This window comes from Caretta caretta, chromosome 17, assembly GCF_965140235.1.
Source record: "Caretta caretta isolate rCarCar2 chromosome 17, rCarCar1.hap1, whole genome shotgun sequence".
Taxonomy (NCBI): domain Eukaryota; kingdom Metazoa; phylum Chordata; order Testudines; family Cheloniidae; genus Caretta; species Caretta caretta.
In genome coordinates this window covers 696,137-719,574 of record NC_134222.1, presented here as the reverse complement: position 1 = coordinate 719,574, position 23,438 = coordinate 696,137, and the positions used below count along the sequence as shown (strand labels likewise).

Sequence of the window (23,438 nt, the reverse complement as noted above, 5' to 3'; positions counted from 1 at the left end):
CAGCATAACCTCCTTGAAGGAGGGGCTATTTCTGTATCTGGTACAGACTGAGCATGCTGACAGCACTTCGTAAAAAACAGCATTTAATGAAAACTGCAGCAGTATCTGAACCTCAGAACCATCAACAGTCCTGTGAGGTATGGAAGTACTATCCTCATTTTACAGGTGAGAAATGGAGGCACAGGGTAGATTAAGTGACTTGTGAAAGATCACACAGAGTGTCTAACTGAGCCAGGCATTGAATTCAGGATCTCAGTCCCTGTCCAGCGCCTTATTCACTAGATCATCCTTTCTACACTTGTAGTTTCCTCTTAGCAGGGCTTGTAATCTAGCAGCACTAGGGGAACCTCTGGAATTACATTACTTTGACGACAAAGATCTGATGTCATTTTGTTATTATACCATAAAAGGCATCTAATAAAGGAAAAGGAGGCTGCAATACAACAACAAAACCTTTCAAGAATCAAAACTATTCCTCCCACCCACACTAGCTGAACACACAAGATCCTGCAGAGTAGATAAAGCTTGTGGAAGAAAAACATTCTCTCAGGTAAAACCCATAGAAGCAGAGTTGTTAAAAGTCTGATTTCATGCTGTCTTCCAAGGATATGGGTCAACATGCACCACTTCCACTCTAATTGCTTCTTCTCCAATTTCTTCATAGTTTGCTATGGGAATACAGGTTTGTCAGTTTAAGAATTTTAAAACCAACCTTTCGAAGGCCATAATGCCTCCAAGAGAAATGGAAACTGTTCTATTTAGAACCCAAATCCAGTGTTTCCCTTAATGCTCTGTAGACTGCTCACGTGGATTACAGGGGTAACACAAGAACAGAATCCCCAACAAGTTAAAGTCAAGCAATAGGCAGTCCCCTCTATTCAACACAAGTACACAGTCATACCATCCTCGGAGCTTAAATGCTTCTGGACTATCTGGGTTCACCACGACTGTGCTGGAGGCCAGGACAGAGAGACTCCGGCCACCAAAATCAGAGACTCTGGCTCCTTTGATGGCTACCACAGGTTGTCTAGAACCATCAAATCTTTCAGCCTGTGAAAACACAGAAAACATTAATGGCCCAATGTGGCAGCTCACCTCGGTTCATAATTCATAGATCATGACTAAAAACAGGCCAAAACTGGACCAGATTGTCCAGCTGTACCTATGAGGTACAGTATCTAAGCTAGGTCATTAAGCCTTTGAAAACTGGCTATTAATCATTGTTTAAAGGATTTTTGTATCCCCAATGGCCAATCTCAGAGAATGCAGGAAGTCCCCAAACCCTAGTGTGTGCGCATTTAACTGGAGAAAAATGAAGTCAGCCTAATTTCAATAGCTAACATGGGTGTGTCAAGAACAAATCATGCCAAATCAACCTATTTATCTTCTTTGACAGGATTGCTGGCCTAGTGGATAGGAGGAAGTAGTAGGTGTGATCTTGATCTTAGTCAGGTTTTTGACCATCCTACATGACATTTTCATAAACAAACTAGGGAAATATAGTCTAGGGCTCCTCATTTGTTTTTACTGATACAGACTAACAGGGCTACCCCTCTGAAACCTGTCACCACTCAAAGAGTAGTTATCAATGGTTTGCTGACAAACTGGGATGAAGTATCTACTGAGGTCCCACAGAAATTTATCCTGAGTCTGGTACTATTGAATATTCTCCTTCATGACTTAGATGATGGAGTGGAGAGTATGTTTACAAAATTAAAATATGCTTATAAAAATTGAGGTCCCTTCCAGCTCTACATTTATATGTTTCTATAATTCTTCCTTTGTTTAATAAATAATTTTTAAAATAGAAAACATGTTTTGATAAGCTTTTTTCCTTATGTATCCAGCACATACAGTATTTTTATTTAACTAATAAAAATTAAAATGATGCGAATTTTTAACTGAAATTGAATTTCCATCCAACACAGAGCTTTACACAAAGCACAAATAAAAAAAAAAAATCAATCTAGTAAAGAAATACATCGTTCACCAGCAATAAAAAATATAAAAATTAAGAATCTGAATAAATGTAATTTAAGCTATAGAATTGTGCATCAATAAAGTATATCTTCCTGGTTAGCAAAAAAAACCACAAAATTTAGAGTAGAGGCTATATTTACTTACAAATCAACATGCTATAATTGTTACCAACTAATCAGACTCAACCCTTTTTTATGACAATAACTAAAAAGTATAAATACAAAACACTACTAAGATTGATAATTTAAACCAAGATTTCCTGCTTGCTGATTTAAATCATGATTAAAATTGATGATTTAAAAAAATCAATCCACCCCACCAACCCTAATATTCGGCCGTGCAAACAAACTGCAGTATAAGACCAGGATTAAAGACAATGAGTGCTTATATTCAAGAAATCCAGCCAGATCACACAGGTCACAGATCTCTCCCTGCAGCAGCAGACTGGCCATTCACGACCCACATTGTGCCCCTCTCCTCCCTCTCAGCTTGCTCACCCTCTCCAGTCTGTGGCAGAAAACAGTTTTAATTCATAGTGTTTATAGCTCTGCACAATGGCTATTTGCATGGAGTTAACATTTAGCTCTTCTGTGGCACCTTCCATCAGAGAGGCTGTGTGACTTATGAACATCTAGCCTCAAAGAATCCTTGTCAGGTGGATCAGAATCATACCCATTTTACAGACAGGAAACTGGGGCACAGATCAACAAGAGCCTACCACATCACTAGAAAACAACACAGTGACTTGTTCAAGGCCACAACAGACATTTATGGCAATGCTCAAAATTGAGCTCACGTCCCCCAAATCCCAATGGTTAAAAACTAAATACATTCATGAGCTCTTTATTCCTGCTAGCTTTTTGAGGTTGACTCCTCCTCACAACCCTTGACAAGCACTGGTTTTAGTCAGGGTTGCAAGGACCCTGCCCTACAAATAAAACTTAACCCTCCTGGACACCTTTGGTCATTGAGCTCTTCCTTGATCAAGCAGCAACTCCCCTGGAGCTAATGCTGAGATTGGCTTCCTGAATCAGAAGCCTGTTTATCTCCAGACTCTTGACAGCCATGACGCACAGTGTTGCTCAAACTACACCAGATCAGCCACAGCATAAAGTTATTTTGGAGAAAGGCTAACAATGTCAGATCAGAGTGAAGCCAAACTAAATCTTTCACCCTCAATACTGAGATGCATCCCCTCCCTTAGCCTAGTACTATTACCTGCCTCAGGTGACATACCATAGCCATTCTTCTTTTTAATATATCTGAAAGCTCAGAACAGGTAACAGGGCACTTACCTCATCTCCCCAAAGAGTAGCTGTCACCATCTTCCCCGATGTATCCATCAAATGCACATTCCTCTTGGACACCTCTCTATTGGTAGACTTCACTGTAATTTTAGTGCTGTCTTCATAGCTCTTACAGACTCCAATTATGTCTGAAAAGTAGGCATAATTCAGTTAGAATTACTTGAAAGGTCATGGCTGGAGCAGATGAGCAAAGACTGCATGGGAAGAACTCACACATAGGTAGCATCAGATTACATCTTGTGAGATTCTAAATCACTGTTAAAATTCTAAAAGTCTAAAACCTGAGAACCCTGTACATTAAAGTAGAAAGGCTGTTGGTGAAAGAAAAATCCATTACATCTTTGGAATACTATTTTGTTCACGAATTTAGCGTTCATGAAAGTAAGGGACTCACCGTACCAGGTAGATTAAGATTTTGTGCAATCTTCTCTCCTACCACTTTATAAAATGGACTTCATTCTCACCTTGCAGCACCACTTTCTATTCCTGTATGACAGGTTTCAGAGTAGAAGAGAGACTGGGAGTGGCAGGGTCATTACATATATTGAATCTATTTCCCCATGTTAAGTATCCTCACACCTTCTTGTCAACTGTCTAAATGGACCATCTTGATTATCGCTACAAAAGTTTTTTTTCCCCTGCTAATAGCTCATCTTAATTAATTAGCCTCTTACTCCACTTTTTCATGTTCTCTGTATGTATATCTATCTATCTCTTCTTACTATATGTTGCACTCTATGCATCCGATGAAGTGGGCTGTAGCCCACGAAAGCTTATGCTCCAATACATTTGTTAGTCTCTAAGGTGCCACAAGTACTCCTGTTCTTTATTCGAGTATGAGGCTCTCTTGAGCAAGGGATTATAAAGTGGATCTGCTAGGAACTATGATGAGGACACCAAAGTCATTTTCATTTGGCAACTCAAACATGTTTGGACACTTTAGAAGTGATAAACTCGTGCAACATGTCCTCTAATCTCTACATTGCTTTGAACTTGGACATCCATCTCTAAAGTTCCTAGCAGCGAAACAAGCAAAAGTAACTACCTCAGGCATTTCTAGGGGCATCCACCACTGCAGTAACTGAATGTCAATGTCTAATAGACAACATATCAATCACATAGCACTATAGGTTTCTTCATCTGCTCCTCAAGTATTTGGTACAAGACGACTAATTTTAAGCCTCATGGCTCCCCATCTTGCAATACAGACTCACCGATAATTGAGTCTTTGCATGTGTTCTCCAAGTCAGAGATGGGCACAAACTCGAACTGAACTGAAGGAAGGTGCTGAGCATCCTCACAGGGTACAACAGAAGTCTCATTATGGAATGTGATCTCATAGTCATTTTTCACAGCTGTGTACTGCTTGTTAGCAGTCTTCAGATGGCCTTTGGTGAAGTAATACACCTAGAGGAGAAGGAGAAGTGATGAAACATAGGATACACCCGCACTGAAAGGCTGCAGATGGCTTACGCTCACATTAAACAACCCTGTACACTCTATGAACACCTCTCTTTAGCTCATATCGGTTTATAAAATAATAATGATACTACACCTTGTTCAATTCAATGAGGGGAAAGAACTTGTCCACTTGATCATTGAAAGCAGTAGCTCTAATTTCACCCTGCAGGAAAATGCAAAAGCCAGTTAGAACTAAAATTCAGCACGCAAAATCTTTCCAATAAAAGTGGCACCATTTCTACAGATGTGTAATGCTCTGTAGGGGTAGCCTTCTTCCAGCCACGGAAGAAATAAATTTTCCGTGCATATTTTGCTATAACTAGGATGATAAATCCTTTGCTTGACCATCTGATTTCATCTCCATGTTTTAACAACCCCATATAAAAAAACTCCAGAAAGAATGAGATGTGGTGGTGCATACAGTATGCCATCACGTTGTAGTAAAGAAGTGTAGCTCTGAACAGATATGCCCGAACCTTGCATTAATTATGTCATTTTACAGATTAGGCAATACCTCATTTTAGATATAGCATTTAGCTTCACAAATTTAGGGGATGACATCTTATCTGATCAATACTGCAGTGTGTGTTGTGACAAGCTCTTCCCTGAATGACAATAAATGACAGAGCTAGAATTCCACTAGTTAAGATATTTATGCAATAGAAATATTAAAAATTAAAATAAAAACTGTCAGTCAAAATGCTGACAGCATACAGAAGTGAAATAAAAGGCTGATGAAGATGTGTCAAATTATGAACCACACATTTGGTACTAAAAATAATCTCATACAAACAAACAAGCTGCTGTGTAACAAAATAGTTTAATCAACATATTTGTGTAACAAGTCTCAAGAGCAGGCTTAGATTGACCACATTGATTCACTTATCAAAATAAACCAGAAATGGAATTTCCCTTTATTACTTTTTTATACATTCTGATTTCCCAATTAAAATGAGAGTTTCTATTTGGAGATGCTCATTTAAATTCCATGTCTTATTCCTTGTATTACGGATGTGAAGTCCTAGCAACAGCAATGGGATTCATCTGCCAGTCTAAAGGAGAGTGCCACAAACCAGAGACATTGTCCATCTGCATAGATACCAGATTCTGATGCTGCCACCATTTTTGGCCACTTACCACATGTTAGACTGAGTTAACAAAAAGAGGCAAATAACTGTATTTAGGGTCCCATTTTAGATAGCTGTAAAGACTCTGAGCGAATGAATGCAGGACTATCAAGTACATTAACACCTCAAAGAATGCTATTCTCTATAACAAATCTGCCAACTATTTCCTTTGTTCTTCCTTCTCTCATTTCTCTCAGAATGTTGTTTCTCAAAAACTCATCTGCTCCTATCTAGGTACTTCTATGGCTCCCATCACAGTAGTATCTTGGATCCCACCACAGTACTTACACTTTCATCAACCAGCTCCATAGAGAACAGCTTTCCTTCACCACGGGAGTTGCTCCATGTGCGAACCTGGCCTTTCTGAGTAACACGAGCACAAATGGTCCATCTGGAAACAAGACAGTAAGAATTAGTACTCCAATGTCCTTTTTTAGACTGGAGTGGAGTCTTACAAATTTCACAGACTTTCAGTTCTTGAGATGTTAATTTAGAACCTAGTATTCTCCACTGTATCTCAGTGATTCTACTTGTCTGTGTAAACAGTATACTGTCTATACCATTAAAACAGAAATTAGAGAGAAGCAACAACATTTAAGAAAACAGTCACTTTTAAGGCATATAGCGTGATAAAGCACAATTCTCTTGGAAGCACTTCCTAGACACTACAGTGCTAATAGAATCATAGAATCATAGAATATCAGGGTTGGAAGGGACCTCAGGAGGTCATCTAGTCCAACCCCCTGCTCAAAAGCAGGACCCATCCCCAATTAAATCATCCCAGCCAAGGCTTTGTCAAGCCTGACCTTAAAAACTTCTAAGGAAGGAGATTCCACCACCTCCCTAGGCAACGCATTCCAGTGTTTCACCACCCTCTTAGTGAAAAATTTTTCCTAATATCCAACCTAAACTTCCCCCACTGCAACTTGAGACCATTACTCCTTGTCCTGTCCTCTTCCACCACTGAGAATAGTCTAGAACCATCCTCTCTGGAACTACCTCTCAGGTAGCTGAAAGCAGCTATCAAATCCCCCCTCATTCTTCTCTTCTGCAGACTAAACAATCCCAGTTCCCTCAGCCTCTCCTCATAAGTCATGTGTTCCAGACCCCTAATCATTTTTGTTGCCCTTCGCTGGACTCTCTCCAATTTATCCATATCCTTCTTGTAGTGTGGGGCCCAAAACTGGACACAGTACTCCAGATGAGGCCTCACCAATGTCGAATAGAGGGGGACGATCACGTCCCTCGATCTGCTCGCTATGCCCCTACTTATACATCCCAAAATGCCATTGGCCTTCTTGGCCACAAGGGCACACTGCTGACTCATATCCAGCTTCTCGTCCACTGTCACCCCTAGGTCCTTTTCCGCAGAACTGCTGCCTAACCATTCGGTCCCTAGTCTGTAGCTGTGCATTGGGTTCTTCTGTCCTAAGTGCAGGACCCTGCACTTATCCTTATTGAACCTCATCAGATTTCTTTTGGCCCAATCCCAATAAGCGATGGTCACATAAATACCACCCTACGCCGGAAACCTACTGACCGCTATACTAACCTACATGCCTCCAGCTTTCATCCAGACCACACCACACGATCCATTATCTACAGCCAAGCTCTACGATACAACTGCAGTTGTATCGTAGAGCTTGGTGATCCAGAGCCTAATCTCAGATTATCAGAGTTCCTAGGACATGGGGTAATCGAAAAAATACCTTTAGTACCAGCTGTGTTGAGGTAACTGACACTGTGTCCGAGAGAAATTAAAGAATTTTTGGCAGACGTAAAAGACTGAGGTTTCTTCTGAGAGAACAGAAATTTACTCTGAGCATCATTCCTTCATGCATGCAGTATTCTTTGAACCTGGCTGGTAGAGTAACTCACTTGGATTGGTATGGGTTCAGACTGGCAATTGGTACCACTTTGGACTGTGATCCACCAGGGGTGCTCAAGAAGCTAGTACCACCTGCTTTACCAAACTGCTTTGAGGGGCCATGGTACTTAGTAGTAGTGGGGCCTAGAAAAAACAAGCATAAATTCAGTCATATAGAACTCGGACAAAATGATCTTGCACTTTTGTTTTCTACGTGTAGACAAAGATTAAAGTAAATAACTTTCAAGTGGCAGTGCCAAGCCAGGCACCACTCACTTAATCTGCAACAGAAGTTTCCTCACTGGCTACAGGAAGATGGTGCACACAAGCAAGTAGAAGAAAGTGCATGTAGGCATTTATAAGTCTCCAGTCACCAGGGTACAAAGGCACCAAACAGTATGTTTTTAAAGAAGTTATTCACTGTTTTAAAGCACTTCTACTAGAGTCACAAACTATACCTAGTCTGTCACTGCAAACGGTTTCAGAAGAGAAATGCTTCAGTCTTTTATGACTATTAAACCGTAAGTGAACAAAGAATGGCAACTATGGACAAGTCTCCAAGGGTGTTCAGTTAGAATCATCAGCTAACTGTCAGTGGATTAATCAGCAAGGACAAACCAGCACCAATAAGATATGGCAAGTTTAGCTACAGTCCTGCAGCTCCTTGGAGAACTCAAACACACAGTTACTAAGCCTTTTTATGCTCCTATAAATGTAAAACGAATAACCAAATACGTTTAAGTAAGGTAAGGAGTAAAGAAAGTAAGGTAGGAGTCATTTTCACTTTTGTCTTAGTAAGCAGGCTTCAAAATTCTCGTATCTATTTCAAAATGCTTCTCAAATAGTGCAATTTGGCCAAAAAAGTCTAAGGCAGGTCCCAAATCTTACTCATAGCTCAGACTTGGATTGAAACCTTTTTGCTTGAAAAATAAATCTGCAGCTAGACAAACAATTTATATGCCAATTTAAAGCCCTCACCAAAAACTAGTATTTATAGAGGCAGTTTCAATTGAATCTCATACCTATAACACCTAACCATTCTGCTTCAATGGCTTAGCACGGACACACCCTTTCAATCAGTTTGGAACCACGATCTGTTTAGTTGTCTGGAGGGCACAATGTATCTTCACTAGCAATGTTAAAGCGCATAAAGAACAGGGCTGTGTAGTCACGGCACCAGCGCTGGGAGAGACCTCTCCCATTGCTGTAAAAAACCACCCCCACGAGGGGAATAGCTCCCAGCACTGATGCACCATCTACGCTGCCACTTTACTGCGCTGAAACTTGCAGTGCTAGGGGGGGAGGGGGTGTTGTGTTTTTTCACACCCCTGAGGGAGAAAGTTGTAGCGCTGTAAAGTGGCAGTGTAGACAAGGCCTCAACCAAAAGCCATCCATCAGAAAGAATGTGCAATATATGCCACTTCCCAAACGAGGTCAAGAATTTTTACCAAGTTTCTTTCATGCGTTTTAAGATGAACTCATCATTCTTCCCTCACAGAAGGGCTCAAATATTTTAAAGGCAGTAGTTCCTTTTCGCCATGAAAACAGATTCCAAAGATTCTAGGACAGCATTCTCTCAGGGACAGTAAGTGAATGAAGAGACATTTACGGTTTGTCTGTTGCTGTATACTTTTCATTTCCTGGTTTAGAACAACTTCTTGCCCTCTCTTTTCTCAGCACTTTGAAGTGGTGCCCTGAAGTTGCCTCCATTCTCTGCTGTTATAGGATTCTCTAGCTGGGTTTACTTTCCAGTCCTAAACAAATTCAGGCTCATAATTCAATTCAGTATTGCAAGACAATATTTAGACACCCTGAATGAGAAGTGTCTTACCTACTGCTGAATTTCCATTCTGCTGCTGTGGTTTGCTGTGTGTTGGGCTGGCTGCTGGAACTGAGGAACGTTGCTGCTGGTGCCCCTGTCCTGTTAACCAGAGGGGAAGAAACTACTTATAGTGCAATGGACTGGAGATCAAAGTAATTAAAACTGCCTTAAGGTGCCTTTTTGAGATGGAACCTTGTTTTCACAAGAGCTCCATAGCACATAACACCCTCTAACATTCAAATGTGTTACAAGACAATAGCAAGCCACCCTGAGGCTATGGGCACTAGACCAGCACAGCTATTGTGCCACAGATATGCTGCTGTTGTGCAGATGCATCCTACAGCAATGACAGGGGTTTTCCTCATCACCACAGAAACTCCAAAACCCCAAGCAACAGTAGGTAGGTCGACAGAAACATTCTTCTATCAACCAAGCTGCCCTCATGTTGGAGGTTAATGTCACCATAGCTATGGTGTTCAGGGGGTGTGAACTTTTTTCCACACCCCTGAGCACCATGGCTATATTGACCTAACTTTTAAATGTAGATCATGCCTGAGAAATGCCACAGCATATATGGATCTCATCCAGATCTCTCACAGCAACTGCTTTATGAGGACCCAAGTAATTAAAAGTGCCTTTCGGATGCCTGTCACAGGGGGTGGTCCTCTGTGGAGTCAGGCACCCAGCCTCCCCGTGACAGGCTCTACTGAAAAGAATGAGCCAACCCAGATCTACCTATGGATGGTTAATTGGATAAACAGGTGGGCAGAAGTTAATTAGGTAAGAAACACCTGGGCCGCAGCTTATGGGCCTCAGGCAGGAGCCCAGAACCAAGAGGATGCTCCACAGGGGCGCTCGATAGGAAAGCTACTCCCAGTGGTGTGTTCCTGGAGAGCAGAAGTTCCCAGAGAGAGGAACCAGCCACAGAACACAAAGAGAACACTCCAGAGGAGAAAGACTACAAAGCTCTTTAGGCAGGAAGGCATGGGAGAAACCCTGAGTTAGCATGGGAAAGACTGCACAGCTCCTGGCAGAAGAGAAGCCCTGGGTCTTAAAGCAGGTGGTGGCTTGTTTACAAAGCATGTTTGGTGGTTGATTAAATAAACTAGACCCCTGGAGGGGCACTGTTCACTGTATGCAAGCATCACTGAACTTACCAAAAGCCCAATAAGGGAAAAGGAGGCACACATACCCATGGTGTCACAATGGGATGTAATCTTGTTTTTACAAGAGCCCCATGGCATAGAACACCCACTAACATTCAAATGTGTTACAAGACAACAGCAAACCATCCTGAGAAGAGCCATAGCATATGGTGATCTCAACCAGATCTCTTTTCACAAGCAACCACTTTCTATTACTACTTAGAAAGAATTCAGGGCTGGCAATTATTTAAAGGGATACTATTAAAGGATCTCTCAAAACTGGGTGACTGGGTAACAAAATGGCAGATGAAATTAAATTTCGATAAACGCAAAGTAATGCACATTGGAAAACATAATCCCAACTATACATATAAAATGATGGGGTCTAAATTAACTGTCACCACTCGAGAAAGATATTGGAGTCACTGTGGATAGTTCTCTGAAAACATCCACTCAATGTGCAGCGGCAGTCAAAAAAGCTAACAGAATGCTGGGAATAATTAAGAAAGGAATAGATAATAGGACAGAAAATATCATGTTGCCTCTGTATAAATCCATGGTATGCCCACATCTTGAATACTGTGTACAGATGTGATTGCCCCATCTCAAAAAAGGATATATTGAATTGGAAAAGGTTTAGAAAAGGGCAACAAAAATTATTAGAAGTACAGAACGGCTTCCATATGAGGGGAGATTAATAAGACTGGGACTTTTCAGCTTGGAAAAGACACGGCTAAGGGGAGATATGATTGAGGTCTATAAAATCATAACTGGTGTAGCGAAAGTAGAGTAGTGTTTACTACTTCTCATAACACAAGAACTAGGGGTCACCAAATAAAATTAATAGGCTGCAGGTTTAAAACAACTAAAAGGGAGTATTTCTTCACATAACGCACAGTCAACCTGTGGAACTCCTTACCAGAGGATGTTGTTAAGGCCAAGACCATAACAGGGTTCAAAAAAGAACAAGATAAATTCATGGAGGATATGTCCATCAATGGCTCTTAGCCAGGATGGGCAGGAATGGTGTCCCTAGTCTCTGTTTGCCAGAAGCTGGGAATGAGTGACAGGGGATGGATCACTTGATGATTACCTGTTCTGTTCATTGCCTCTGGGGCACCTGGGACTGGTCACTGTCGGTAGACAGGATACTGGGTTAGATGGACCTTTGATCTGACCCAGTAGGGCTGTTCTTAAGCTTTTGACAGCTTTAAGCAGTAGGGTCTGCACCACTGCACCATGCAAGAGCTAAAATATAACTTAACAAAACTCTTTAAAATGCAGGCGAAAAGGTGCTGGGTGAAGGTAAATCTAGACTCAACAATAACCTACAAGAGATACCTTATTTTTTTAATTTAGAAAATATGGAGACACTAAATGAAGAATGATGGGCTCCACATTATAGAAACCACCACAGTCAAGTCTGAATCCATTGCTGACCAACCTGAGCCACAGTGCTGAGATTCACAGGAAGTCAGGTGGATCACCACAGCATCTGATCACCTTAGAGATAGTTGTCAGTATATTGACAATGGCCACTTGGGAGCACCCTAAAATAGGGACTGACTCTACATTACAGAAAACTATCCTATGTATGTGTCTTAATTGCAAAAAAAAAAAAAAAAAAAAAAGTGTTCAGTCAATTTAAAACAACAGTGAAAACGCAGCAACTTGGCTTTTAACTCAGGTTAGCAGCTTGAAGTTCAACTCCAGACTCCCCAATAGGCTTCAACTTTGATCTTTGAGCTGCTAACCCAAGTTAAAAGCTAAATAGCTATGTCTTCACTGCTATTTTAATCCAAGGTAACAACACCCCCCAATTCCTCCCCAACCCCTTCCTCCCCCGACCCTCCCTAGTGAAGTGTTACCCATAGTTTGAAAACTTAGATCCTCTTACAGGTGTAATAGTCACCCTCATTATTTCACTGGTCAAAGATTTTGTTGGGTTTTTATTGACTGAGCGAAGTCAGGCCCTGCACTCAGCCTAATGGCATTTCTATATGTCTGGGCACGATGCAATAATTTTTAGAACAATGCATACAATCAATTCTCAAAATTCCAGGTCTACAGTTGTTTAGATCAAGCAGTTGGTTTGACGGCAGCCATTAACACCTTCTAGCATAACACTCCACCATCTCAACTCTGCCTATTGCACCAAGAGAGTTCAAAATGTCCACAACCTGAATAACTCATCTCCCTGACAAAAAGAAAAAAAACAACAACAACGGTAGAGGGAAGCACAGGGCACGCGGGGGAGTGTTGCAGGGAGTCCCTGAAAGAGGGGAATGAGAGGGTGGCACATAGGGAGCTTATGGGGGCGATTAGTGGAACACAAGGAGCTCTGGTGTGTACGAGCTCAGCTGACAGAAGCTATGAAGTGTGTGACCCTCTAGTTTATTTTTAATCAGAACAAGGTTTCCGCACAAAGCCAATCTATTCTTCTAATTGGCTGCTACAGTAAAGTCAATACTGAATTGGTGACAGTTGTTCCCTAACAACAGACTGACATCAAACCCAATACTGTGTGCTTTCTCCAGTATCCACTAGACAGAGACGCTGGGCTTCACCCTTGCCAGCCAAAACTTAGCTGACTTAAGTGCTCAAGCTTCAAAAGAGAAAAGATGCCCAACAGGACTCCCTATTCAGTAACTCCAAATTTATTCTGTATAGGAGCCAGAAAAGAAAGCTAGAGTCCTAGATGCCCATGAAAGAGGAGTTAAATGAAGAGGCTTCAGAAATAGCACAAGTTTGGGGATTTTTTAAAACTATTTTTGCTCTTCCACATTTTCTCTTGCATTTTAACAGGAAAATACTTGTGAAAGAATCTTTTTATAAAAGCACTAAGAACTTCCAAGGCATGGCTCAGTAGTCAGCTGCCCAGTATTGTGCTTCACAACATACCTCAGGGGATATATTATTTATAAAGTATCTATATATTTCAAGTTTGCAGATGATACCAAGCAGGGAGCAAATGCTTTCAAGGACAGGATTAAAATTCAAAATGATCTGGACTAACTGGAGAATTGGATGATATTCAATAAGCACAAATGCAAAGTACTCCACTTAGTTAGGAAGGAACAATTAGCCGCACACATACAAAAAGGAAATGACTGCCTGGGAAGGAGTGCTGTGGAAAGGGATCATAACGGATCACAAACTAAATATGAGTCAATAGTGAAACACTGTTGTGGGGGGGGGAAAGGCAAGCAAGCAAGCAGCAAATATTCTGGGATGTATTAGCAGGAGTGTTGTAAGCAAGACAAGAGAAGTATTTTTTCCACTCTACTCCAAGCTGATTAGGCATCAACTAGAGTATTGTGTCCACTTCCAGGCACCACGTTTCAGGGAAGATGTGAACAAACTGGAGAAAGCCCAAAGAAGAGCAACAAAAATGATTAAAGATCTAGAAAATGTGACCTATGGGGGAAGACTGAAAAAATTGGGTTTGTTTAGTGTGGAGAAGAGAAGACTATGGGGGGACAGAATAATAGTTTTCAAGTACATAGAAGTTGTTACAAGGAGGAGGGAGAAAAACTGTTCTTGTTAACTTCTGAGGCTAGGACAAGAAGCAATGGGCTTAAATTGCAGCAAGGACAGTTTAGGTTGGACACTAAGAAAAACTTCCCAACTGTCAGGGTGGTTAAGTACTGAAATAAATTGCCTAGGTTGTGGAATCTCCATCATTGGAGATTTTTAAGAGCAAGTTAGACAAACATCTCTCGGGGAAGTCTAGATACTACTTAGTCCTGCCTTTAATGCAGGTAACTGGACAGAAGACCTCTAGAAGTCCCTTCCAGTCCTACAATTCTACAATTAACACATCTGGAATATGTGTTCAAATATACAACTAGCAACAAACTCCCCTAGCTTCCTGGTCTTTCTCAATTAGGAGTCTATGGTTTTAACCAGGTAAAAGTTTAACAATCTATAGCAGAGGATCCCAAACTGTAGCACATGGGTAGCTAGTGGGTTGCGGAGCACTTGCTTGAGGTCTACAGAGAGCTTATTGGTCTTACAATGCTGCTGGCAGACCAGGTCATGCCAAAGTGTATTCAGGCCAATTCACCTAATCAAAGTGACTGTTGAAGGTAGAAAAGAGTATTTGATGTTTAGACTTCATAAAACTAATGGGATGTTACTTGCGTTGTTCTCACTAATCTGTATCCTGTTATAATGAGCAGCAAACATTTACATTGTATATACCCTTATACCTAATGGGAAGTTTCAGAGTAGCAGCCGTGTTAGTCTGTATTCGCAAAAAGAAAAGGAGGACTTGTGGCACCTTAGAAACTAACAAATTTATTTGAGCATAAGCTTTTGTGAGCTACAGCTCACTTCATCAGAACATATGAAGTGAGCTGTAGCTCACGAAAGCTTACGCTCAAATAAATTTGTTAGTCTCTAAGGTGCCACAAGTACTCCTTTTCTTTTTTTTCTTATAATTAAATAACTCAGAGAAGGGGGGTCAAGGACTCAAAGTGCATTCCTCACTCACCATCATCAAAGGAAAAGCCCATGCAGGTATAGACAAACAGTCAGCTTGTTTTCTGTCAGATGAAGCTATAAATATGGATTCAAGGAAAGATCCTTCTCTGAACCATTTGGATTCTTACAGGGAACTGTACCAGTTGCAAACCAGAGATCCCCAGAGACATTTTGGGAAATTGGTAGTTTATTACATCACTTCCAACATTTGGAATTACAAACTTTGATCCACTCATATATCCACCACACACACACACACTTTATTGAGAGGTTAAAGCAAGTAATTCTCATTTCCTTTTCTTAGCTAAAAGATCTTTAGTTAGTTTACTATAGAATTGGCTGCCAATATTGTCTTTGGTGTAAGATTTAGAGTACCAATTGATCTGGGGTAAGAGACTGGTTGGTCTCTTGGGACTGGGAACAATCTGATGTGGGGTGATTTTTGGTTTAAGTGACCTTTTATCATCAGTCCAGTTTGTCTGGGTGGCAAGACAGAATGGCGAATTTAAGGGGACTGTCTGTGACTCCATCGTAAAACTGGTACAGTGATCCAGAAGTTCACCTTTGTTACTGGTTTGGTGAAATCTAAATTGTAGAATAGACCATTTTGGGATGCTTGCCCTGAGGTCAGCACTTGCAGTTATGAGGCACTCCAGACAGCATCCCCTGCCCTATTTTCAGCTGTTAGCGTTTTTAGCTTCTGTTAATTAATTTTAAGTACTTCCTTAACATCACTGGTCCCTGCAAAAAAATTGCTGCAGTTACCACAGGGATGTTATGAGATGCCAAATGTGAGGGCATGAAGCGCACAGGACTATCTCCGTGTTAAAAACACCACACTAAAGATGTGAATATCGTTTAAAAAGATAACCGTTTAAAATTAAATTTAAAATTAAATTTAATTTTAAAATTTAAAATTTTAAATTTAAAATTAAAACTATTAAAATTATATTGTTTAACTGGTTAATCAATTAAAGGGAGAGGGCCGCAGGTACCTAGTTTGTCCCGATGCGGCCTCCACAGACTCTCCGTGCCACCCCAACAGCAGCTTCCCTTCCCTTCCCTTCCCAGCACACCATTCGCTTCTGCAGCCGAACCCCTTCCAGTGGCACATGGGAGACCGAGGACTACTTTACCCCCTCAATGGGGCCTGCAGCCCCAGCCCATCCTCCCCAGCCTAAATGTGCTCCCCCTGCCCAGTCAGCAGGCGCGGGGACAGGAGAACCAGTTCGAGACCCACACGCAGGGGGGTTAACAGTAAGGGTGGGTTTACCGTAAGTCTAATACTTACCAGTTAACCATTTAATATTTTACATCCCTAGTCCACACTATGAAAAAATTTGAGAACCTCTAATCTGCAGAATGCATCAGTGCATTGGCCTTGCTCCTGAACCTTTAACACTGCTCTGACTATATTAGACCAAATGCCAACAGCTTTAGTTCTTTGACTAGCTTTAAATTCAAATAAGAAGCACAAGGAGCAAAACTCCCCCAGTAATTTTAACAATGCAAGAACTGCTCAGTCTGTGTTGATTTCTGTTCCTATTACAATCACTTTTATGCAAATTTAAACCTAAGCCATACTACAGAAAATAATTTCACAACTTGCATATTCAGAATAAGCTGTAACTGAAAATGCATCTTAGAAATATTTGAAATGACAAGCTGCTTCTAAGCAACAGTAAAGAATTACAACTCTGAAACAGACACCTAGCTAACAAGAAATATACTATTGTATCAGACAAACAATTGGGAAGAAAATCACACATGCACATAAAACAGTCTGTTCAATAAATTTTCAGAAGACACTAGTCTAGACCTACGATGAACCACACCATTTAAAATTGTGATTAACTTCATGGCTGTCACAAGAGCAAGCTCTTGTTGTTTAGTGCATGCATTTCTCCCCCAAAAGTAACAGTGATAGAAAAAGACGGTTCTACACAGCAGCATTAGGTAGGATTTCTGCTCCAACTAGTCAGCTAGATTTCTGGTCAGCCTGGCAGTTAACCTGTCAGTACTGCTACTCTACCACACACACGTGTGTTAATTTCCCAAATCAGAAGGTGGAGACAGCAACAATGAAAATGGATCGTATTGTTACCTGAGTTTCTCTGAAAGGCACTGCTCCTCCCAAAGGGCTATTTCCCTGCCAAATTTCAACTATTTATCCCCACCCATTTCAATGATAGAGCTGTTCAAAGAAAGTTCAGACTTTTTTTTTTTTTTTTAAATCATAGAAATGTCAGGCTGGAACGGACCTTGACAAGTCATCAAGTCCAGCCCCCTGCACTGAGGCAAGACCAAGTAAATCTAGACCATCCCTAACACATGTAAGTCCAACCTGCTCTTAAAAACCTTCAGTGATGTGGATTCCACTGTCTCACTTGGAAGCCTGTTCCAGTGCTTAACTATCATCTCTGATAGTTTTATAAAGCTTTTCCTAATATCTAACCTAAATCTTCCTTGCTGCAGATTAAGCCCATTACTTCTTGCCCTACCTTTGGTGGATGTGGCGACCAATGGATCAGAGTGCTCTGTAACAGCCTTATCAGGTCCCCCAGCACCTCCACCTTCTTTTCTCAAGATTAAACATGCCAGTATTTTTTAACCTTTCCTTCTACGTCAGGTTTTCTAACCCTTGTCATTTTCACTGCTCTCCTAAACATTCTCTGCCATTTGTCCATATGTTTCTTAACATGTGGTGCCCAGCACTCAGCAGAGTGGACTACCTCCCATGTCTTACACACAACACTCCTATTAATACACCACAGAATGTTATTAGCCCTTATCACATTGTTGACTCATTCAATTTGTGATCTGCTATACCCCCAGATCCTTTTCCGCAGTACTACCAGATAGCCAGTTATTCCCCATTTTGTAGTCGTGCATTTAGTTTTTTCTTCTTAAGTGAAGTACTACGCACTTATCTTTACTGAATTTCATCTTGTTGAATTCAGGCCAGTTCTCCAATTTGTTTAGGTCTTTTTGAATTCTAATTCAGTCTTCCAAAGTGCTTCCAATCTCTCCCAGGTGATGTCATCTATAAATTTTATAAGCATGCTCTCCACCCCAAAGTCATTAATGAAAATATTGACAAGTACTGAACCCAGGACAAACCCCTGTAGAACCCCACCAGATACTTCTAGTTGATAGGGAACCACAGATAACTACTCTCTGTGTATGGTGTCTCAGCCTTTTGTGTACCCACCTTATAGCAATTTCATCTAAACCACATTTCCAAACTTTGCTTATGAGAATGTCATGTAGAACTGTGTCAAAAGCCTTACTAAAATCAAGATATATCACATCTACTGACAGGCCAGTAACCCTATTTGTTTCAATATCTTCAGTATCAGGTATCGAAGTTAGGCTGACTGGTCTATAATTCCCCCAAGTACTCCTTGTTCCCCTTTTTAAAGGGGGGTAACATGTTTGCCCTTCTTCAGTCCAATGGGACCTGACCTATCCTCCATGAGTTCACACAGATAAATGCTAATGGTTCCAAGATTGCTTCAGCTAGTTCCTTAACTATCCCAGGATGAATTTCATCAGGACCTGATGACTTCAATATATTCAACTTATCTAAAATATTTTTTAATCTGTTCTTTCCATATTTTGTCTTACATTTCTTCCACCTTTGCTAATATAAGTTGTGTTGAGCATCTGGTCGCCATTAACCATTTTAGCGAAGAGTGAAGCATTAAACACCTAAGCCTTCTTGATGTTTTCTGTTATTACTTCTCCTTCCCCACTAAGTAGAGGCCATCACTTTTGTTTTTTTCTTGCTCCTAATATATTTAAAGATCCTCTTTTTATTGCCTATTTTTATTGCCTAAAAGATCTATTTTATGTTTCTTGGTAGGTGTAACCATAGCCTTTCAGATGTTGTCCCTATATGCTTGTGCTACTCTTTTATACTCCTCCTTAGCAATTTGTTCATGTCTCCACTTTTTGTAAGATTCCTTTCAGATTTTCAGGTCATTAAAGAGCTCCTGATAGGAAGAATAGAAAGGGCCAATATGGCTCTCTCTTTCCTTTATATCAGGATAGTCCGCAGTTGTGTCTTTAATATCGTCTCCTTGAGAACCTGACAGCTCTCCTGAACTTTTTCCCTGAGATAGTCTTCCCATGGCACCTTACCTGCCAGTTCTCTGAGTTCGTTAAAGCCTGCTTTTTTGAAGTCTGTGATGGGGTGGATTAGGTCCAGATGTCCCATCTCACCCCTCCCCAGAGAAGAGCAGAGGAGAAGTCCTCTAGGTAGCCCAGAGAGGCTGCAGGGGAAGCAGCCAAACAGAGGGACCAGGAAGGCCACTTAAAAAGAAGCAGCAGAACAAGCAGAGCAGTCAGTTGCTTCCTGGTGCTGGAAAAGGGAAGCCCAGGTTCCTGGCTAGCTGGAAGAGCAGCAGGCAACATACAGCTCAGTGTGGGCAAGACTGAGCCCAGGGGAGGCTGCCGAAGACTGATGAAGCTAAAAAGGAGTTCCTGACAGGCTGCCGAGCAAAGACAAAGAACCTAGCCAGACCAAATGAGGGTATACCGCGATGGGCCCAGCTGGACTGTTATAGAGGGCAGTGTCTCCAGGGAGGAAGCCTTGGCAGAAGGTAAAGACAGTATACCCCAGAAGGGGTTTGTTTGTTCTGTTCCACCTACAGACAGTATGAGACACTCAGCTGGAGGGATGAGTCGCTGAAGACCTACTGAAGAAACCATCGACCAGAAGGGGGTGCTTGTGAGAAGTGGATGCTACCCCATTACCACAAACCAAGAAACAACAGGATCACATCCGACCAGAAGGGGCACTCATGAGAGGCGGGTACCGACCCTGTTACAAAGTCCATTGTCCTCATTCTGCTGATCTCATGCCTTCCTTTCCTTCTACTCATGAAATAATCATTTCATGACCACTTTCACCCACACTGCGTTCCACCTTCAGACTCACCACCAATTCCTCCCTGTTGGTCAGAATCAAGTCTGTTCCCTGGTTACTTCCTCCACTTTCTGAAACAAAAACTGTCCTCAATACATTCCAAGAACTTATTAAAAATGTTATGTTTTGCTGTATTACTTTTCCAAAAGATGTCAGGATAGTAGAAAAAGCTCATGATCAGTACCATGTCTTGTGTTTTGGATATTTCTGTTATTTGTTCTAGAAATGCCTCATCCGCCTTCTCTTCCTGATTTGGTGATCTACTGTAGACCCCTACCATGTCGTCACCCTTATTTTTTTTTTACTCCTTTATCTTTACTCAGATATTTTCAACTGGTCTGGCCTCTCATTGCCTCAGAACAAGTGTATATATTCTTGAAGTTTAATGCAACACTGTGACGATGTGACTCAGCAGGGAGGGGGGAGTGTTGACCTGGGAATGTGCCCTGGGGATGGGAGACCTGAGAGCCTGTCACCTGAGCCAGGAGGGGGAGGGGGAGGTGACACCTCTGCCCAGGAATGTGAACAGAGGCTGCAGCAGGGAACCTGCTGGGTGGGTTTAGTTGGCAGTTTGGAGGCTGGGGGGAGGAACACAGGGAACCCCAGGGCTGGGGTCTAAGCTCCCTGCTCCCCCAGAAGGACGTGATTGAGGGGTCCTGGTTGTACCCACAAGCTCTGTTGTGGACTGTGGTCCTGTTGTCCAATAAACCTTCTGTTTTACTGGCTGGCTGAGAGTCTCAGTGGATCCCAGGAAGAGGGGTGCAGGGCCTGGACTCCCCCACACTCCGTGACAACTGGTGGCAGCGGTGGGATCTACTGCACCCCGTGAACGGCGCTTCCTGCAGTAAGTGACTGGGGAACAGTAAAACGAAGGGGAATTGACGGGGACCAGGCGTGCTGAAGATTCAGAGAGAGACGGTTTCGGGGGGCGGTTAACCCCTGGGAATGTGTGACCAGAGAGAAAGACTTTTGCAGTAACAGGGTCCCCCGGGGGATTGCAGCGAGCAGTCCCAGGGGCGGAGGAGTCTGCAGCTCGACCCTGGCAAAGAGGTGGTGACCTCAAGAAGGACTGGCACACTAAGGGCTTTTCCTGGAAACCGTGGGAAGCTGCCCGGCCTGCGAGTGGCCAGCAGGGAGATGTACGCTAAACGCCTTAAGAGCGACCTGGTGGAGCTGTGCAGGCAGAGGGGGCTGCGCATCGGGAGGTCCACCAAGGAACAACTGATTGCCCAGTTGGAGGAGAGGGATCGCTTGGATGACCCGATCCCTATCCCTGAGGGGAGCCGCCCGGCAGACGCAGCGTGGGCCCTGGGGCCTGACCGGGCTGGGAGGGGTCAGACTGCTGCCGAGGACATCCCGAGACCCTTCCTACCTATGTCTGGGGGAGGGGTTGGGGGAAGCCCAGCGAATACCGAGGGCACCCTGACCCCAGCACGGGATCCTCCCGGCGGAGCTCCCCATCCCTGGAGCGGAGGCGGCTGGAATGGGAGAGGGAGATGAAAATGAGGGAGCTGGAGGATCATGAAAAACAACGTCAACATGAGGAGAAACAACGTCAACATGAGGAGAAACAACGTCAACATGAGCAGGAGGAGAAGGAGAAACAACGTCAACATGAGCAGGAGGAGAAGGAGAGGGAGCGTCAGAAGAAGGAGAGGGAGCGTCAGGAGAAGGAGAAACAAAGACAGCACGAACTGGAGCTGGCCAGGCTGAAGAGCAGTGGGGCCCTGGCTGTGGTGAGTGAGGGGGGACCCAAGACTGCAAGGAACTTTGATAAGTGCTTCCTGGCCCAGCGTAAGGAGGGGGAGGACATAGATAGCTTCCTGACGGCCTTTGAGAATGCCTGCGAGATGCACAGGGTTGACCCTGCAGACAGGCTCCAGTTTCTCACCCCCTTACTGGACCCCAAAGCCGTGGAGGTGTACAGCCGGATGACAGGGCCGGAGGCAGGGGACTATGAACTGTTCAAACAGGCCCTGCTCCGTGAGTTTGGGCTGACCCCCGAGATGTACCGGAGAAGGTTCCGGAGTCAGCGTAAAACGCCTGAGGTCACCTACCTACAACTGGTCAACCGGATGCAGGGGTATGCCCGCAAGTGGACAGCTGGGGCCCGAGCTAAAGAGGACCTGCTTGACCTAATTGTACTGGAGCAACTGTATGAACAGTGCCCTTCCGACCTGAGGCTGTGGTTGGTGGACAAAAAGCTCGAGAACCCCCAGCACGCAGGGCAGCTGGCCGACGAGTTTGTGAACAGTCGGTCAGGGGGTAGCTGGGAGGAGTCCCAAAAGAACAGGCCCCCCCCGATGCAGAGAGAGAGTCACCAGGGGGCCTCCCAGCGGGGAAATAGGGAGAACCCCCTCCCAAGGGGAACGCCTGGCGTCGGGCCCCTCCGACCCGCTCGAGGGGACCAACGTGACCTGAGCTGCTATCACTGTGGCCAGAGAGGCCACGTACGGTCCCAGTGCCCTGGGCTCAGGGACAAACTGAGCAGACCCAACCTACCCAGGGTTAACTGGGTAGGGACCCAGCTGGACGAGGGGCAGACGACCCAGGCAAGGGGGGCTGCCAGTTTACCACCTGCCCCGGAGGGAAGAGTACCCCAGGCCAGCTCCACCAGAGGGCTGGAGGCTCTGGACTCAGGCCGCTCAGTTTACAGGGTGGGCGCGGGGCTGTCCCTCCGGAGAGAGTGCCTTGTTCCCCTGGAGGTGGATGGGAGGAAGGTCAATGGATACTGGGATACGGGCGCGGAGGTGACGCTGGCCCGGCCCGAGGTGGTGGCCCCAGATCGGGTGGTGCCCAACACCTACCTGACCCTGACAGGGGTGGGCGGGACCCCATTTAAGGTGCCCGTGGCAAGGGTACACCTGAAATGGGGGGCCAAGGAGGGCCACAAGGATGTGGGGGTACACCACCATTTGCCCACTGAAGTTTTGATGGGGGGAGACCTAGAGGACTGGCCAAGCAAGCCCCAGACCGCCCTGGTTGTGACCCGTAGCCAGAGCCGGCGAGGGCCACTGCTCCCTGACCTCGGGGAGGGTACCGCACCGGAGGCGCAGGACCCTACCCTGGTGGGAAGGGAGGGCCGAGGGGCACGGCTCAGAGAGGCTGAGGCCTCAGACCTGGCCACTGAGGGGGAACCGGTCCCCATCCCTTCCCCAGCCGCTGAGTTCCAGGCCGAGTTGAGGAAAGATCCCTCCTTGCGGAAGCTCAGGGACCTGGCCGACCTCAGGGTGGTACGGACCATGAGGAGAGGCTGCCAGGAGAGGTTCCTGTGGGAGAAGGGGTTTCTATACCGAGAATGGGCTCCCACAAGG

The 23,438-nt window shown here is 43.8% G+C and overlaps 1 protein-coding gene across 1 annotated transcript in view; it reads right to left on the bottom strand.

Moving 5' to 3' along the window:
* Positions 1-23,438, bottom strand: part of RPA1 (replication protein A1) — a 51,583-nt gene that overhangs the window by 19,484 nt on the left and 8,661 nt on the right. Inside the window, exons 6-12 of the mRNA XM_048824229.2 lie at positions 9,574-9,663; positions 7,754-7,886; positions 6,164-6,266; positions 4,843-4,911; positions 4,502-4,694; positions 3,276-3,415; positions 902-1,050 (exon numbers count right to left, since the gene is read on the bottom strand). Coding sequence (XP_048680186.1) covers positions 902-1,050; positions 3,276-3,415; positions 4,502-4,694; positions 4,843-4,911; positions 6,164-6,266; positions 7,754-7,886; positions 9,574-9,663 — 877 coding nt within the window. The remainder of the gene's footprint in view (positions 1-901; positions 1,051-3,275; positions 3,416-4,501; positions 4,695-4,842; positions 4,912-6,163; positions 6,267-7,753; positions 7,887-9,573; positions 9,664-23,438) is intronic.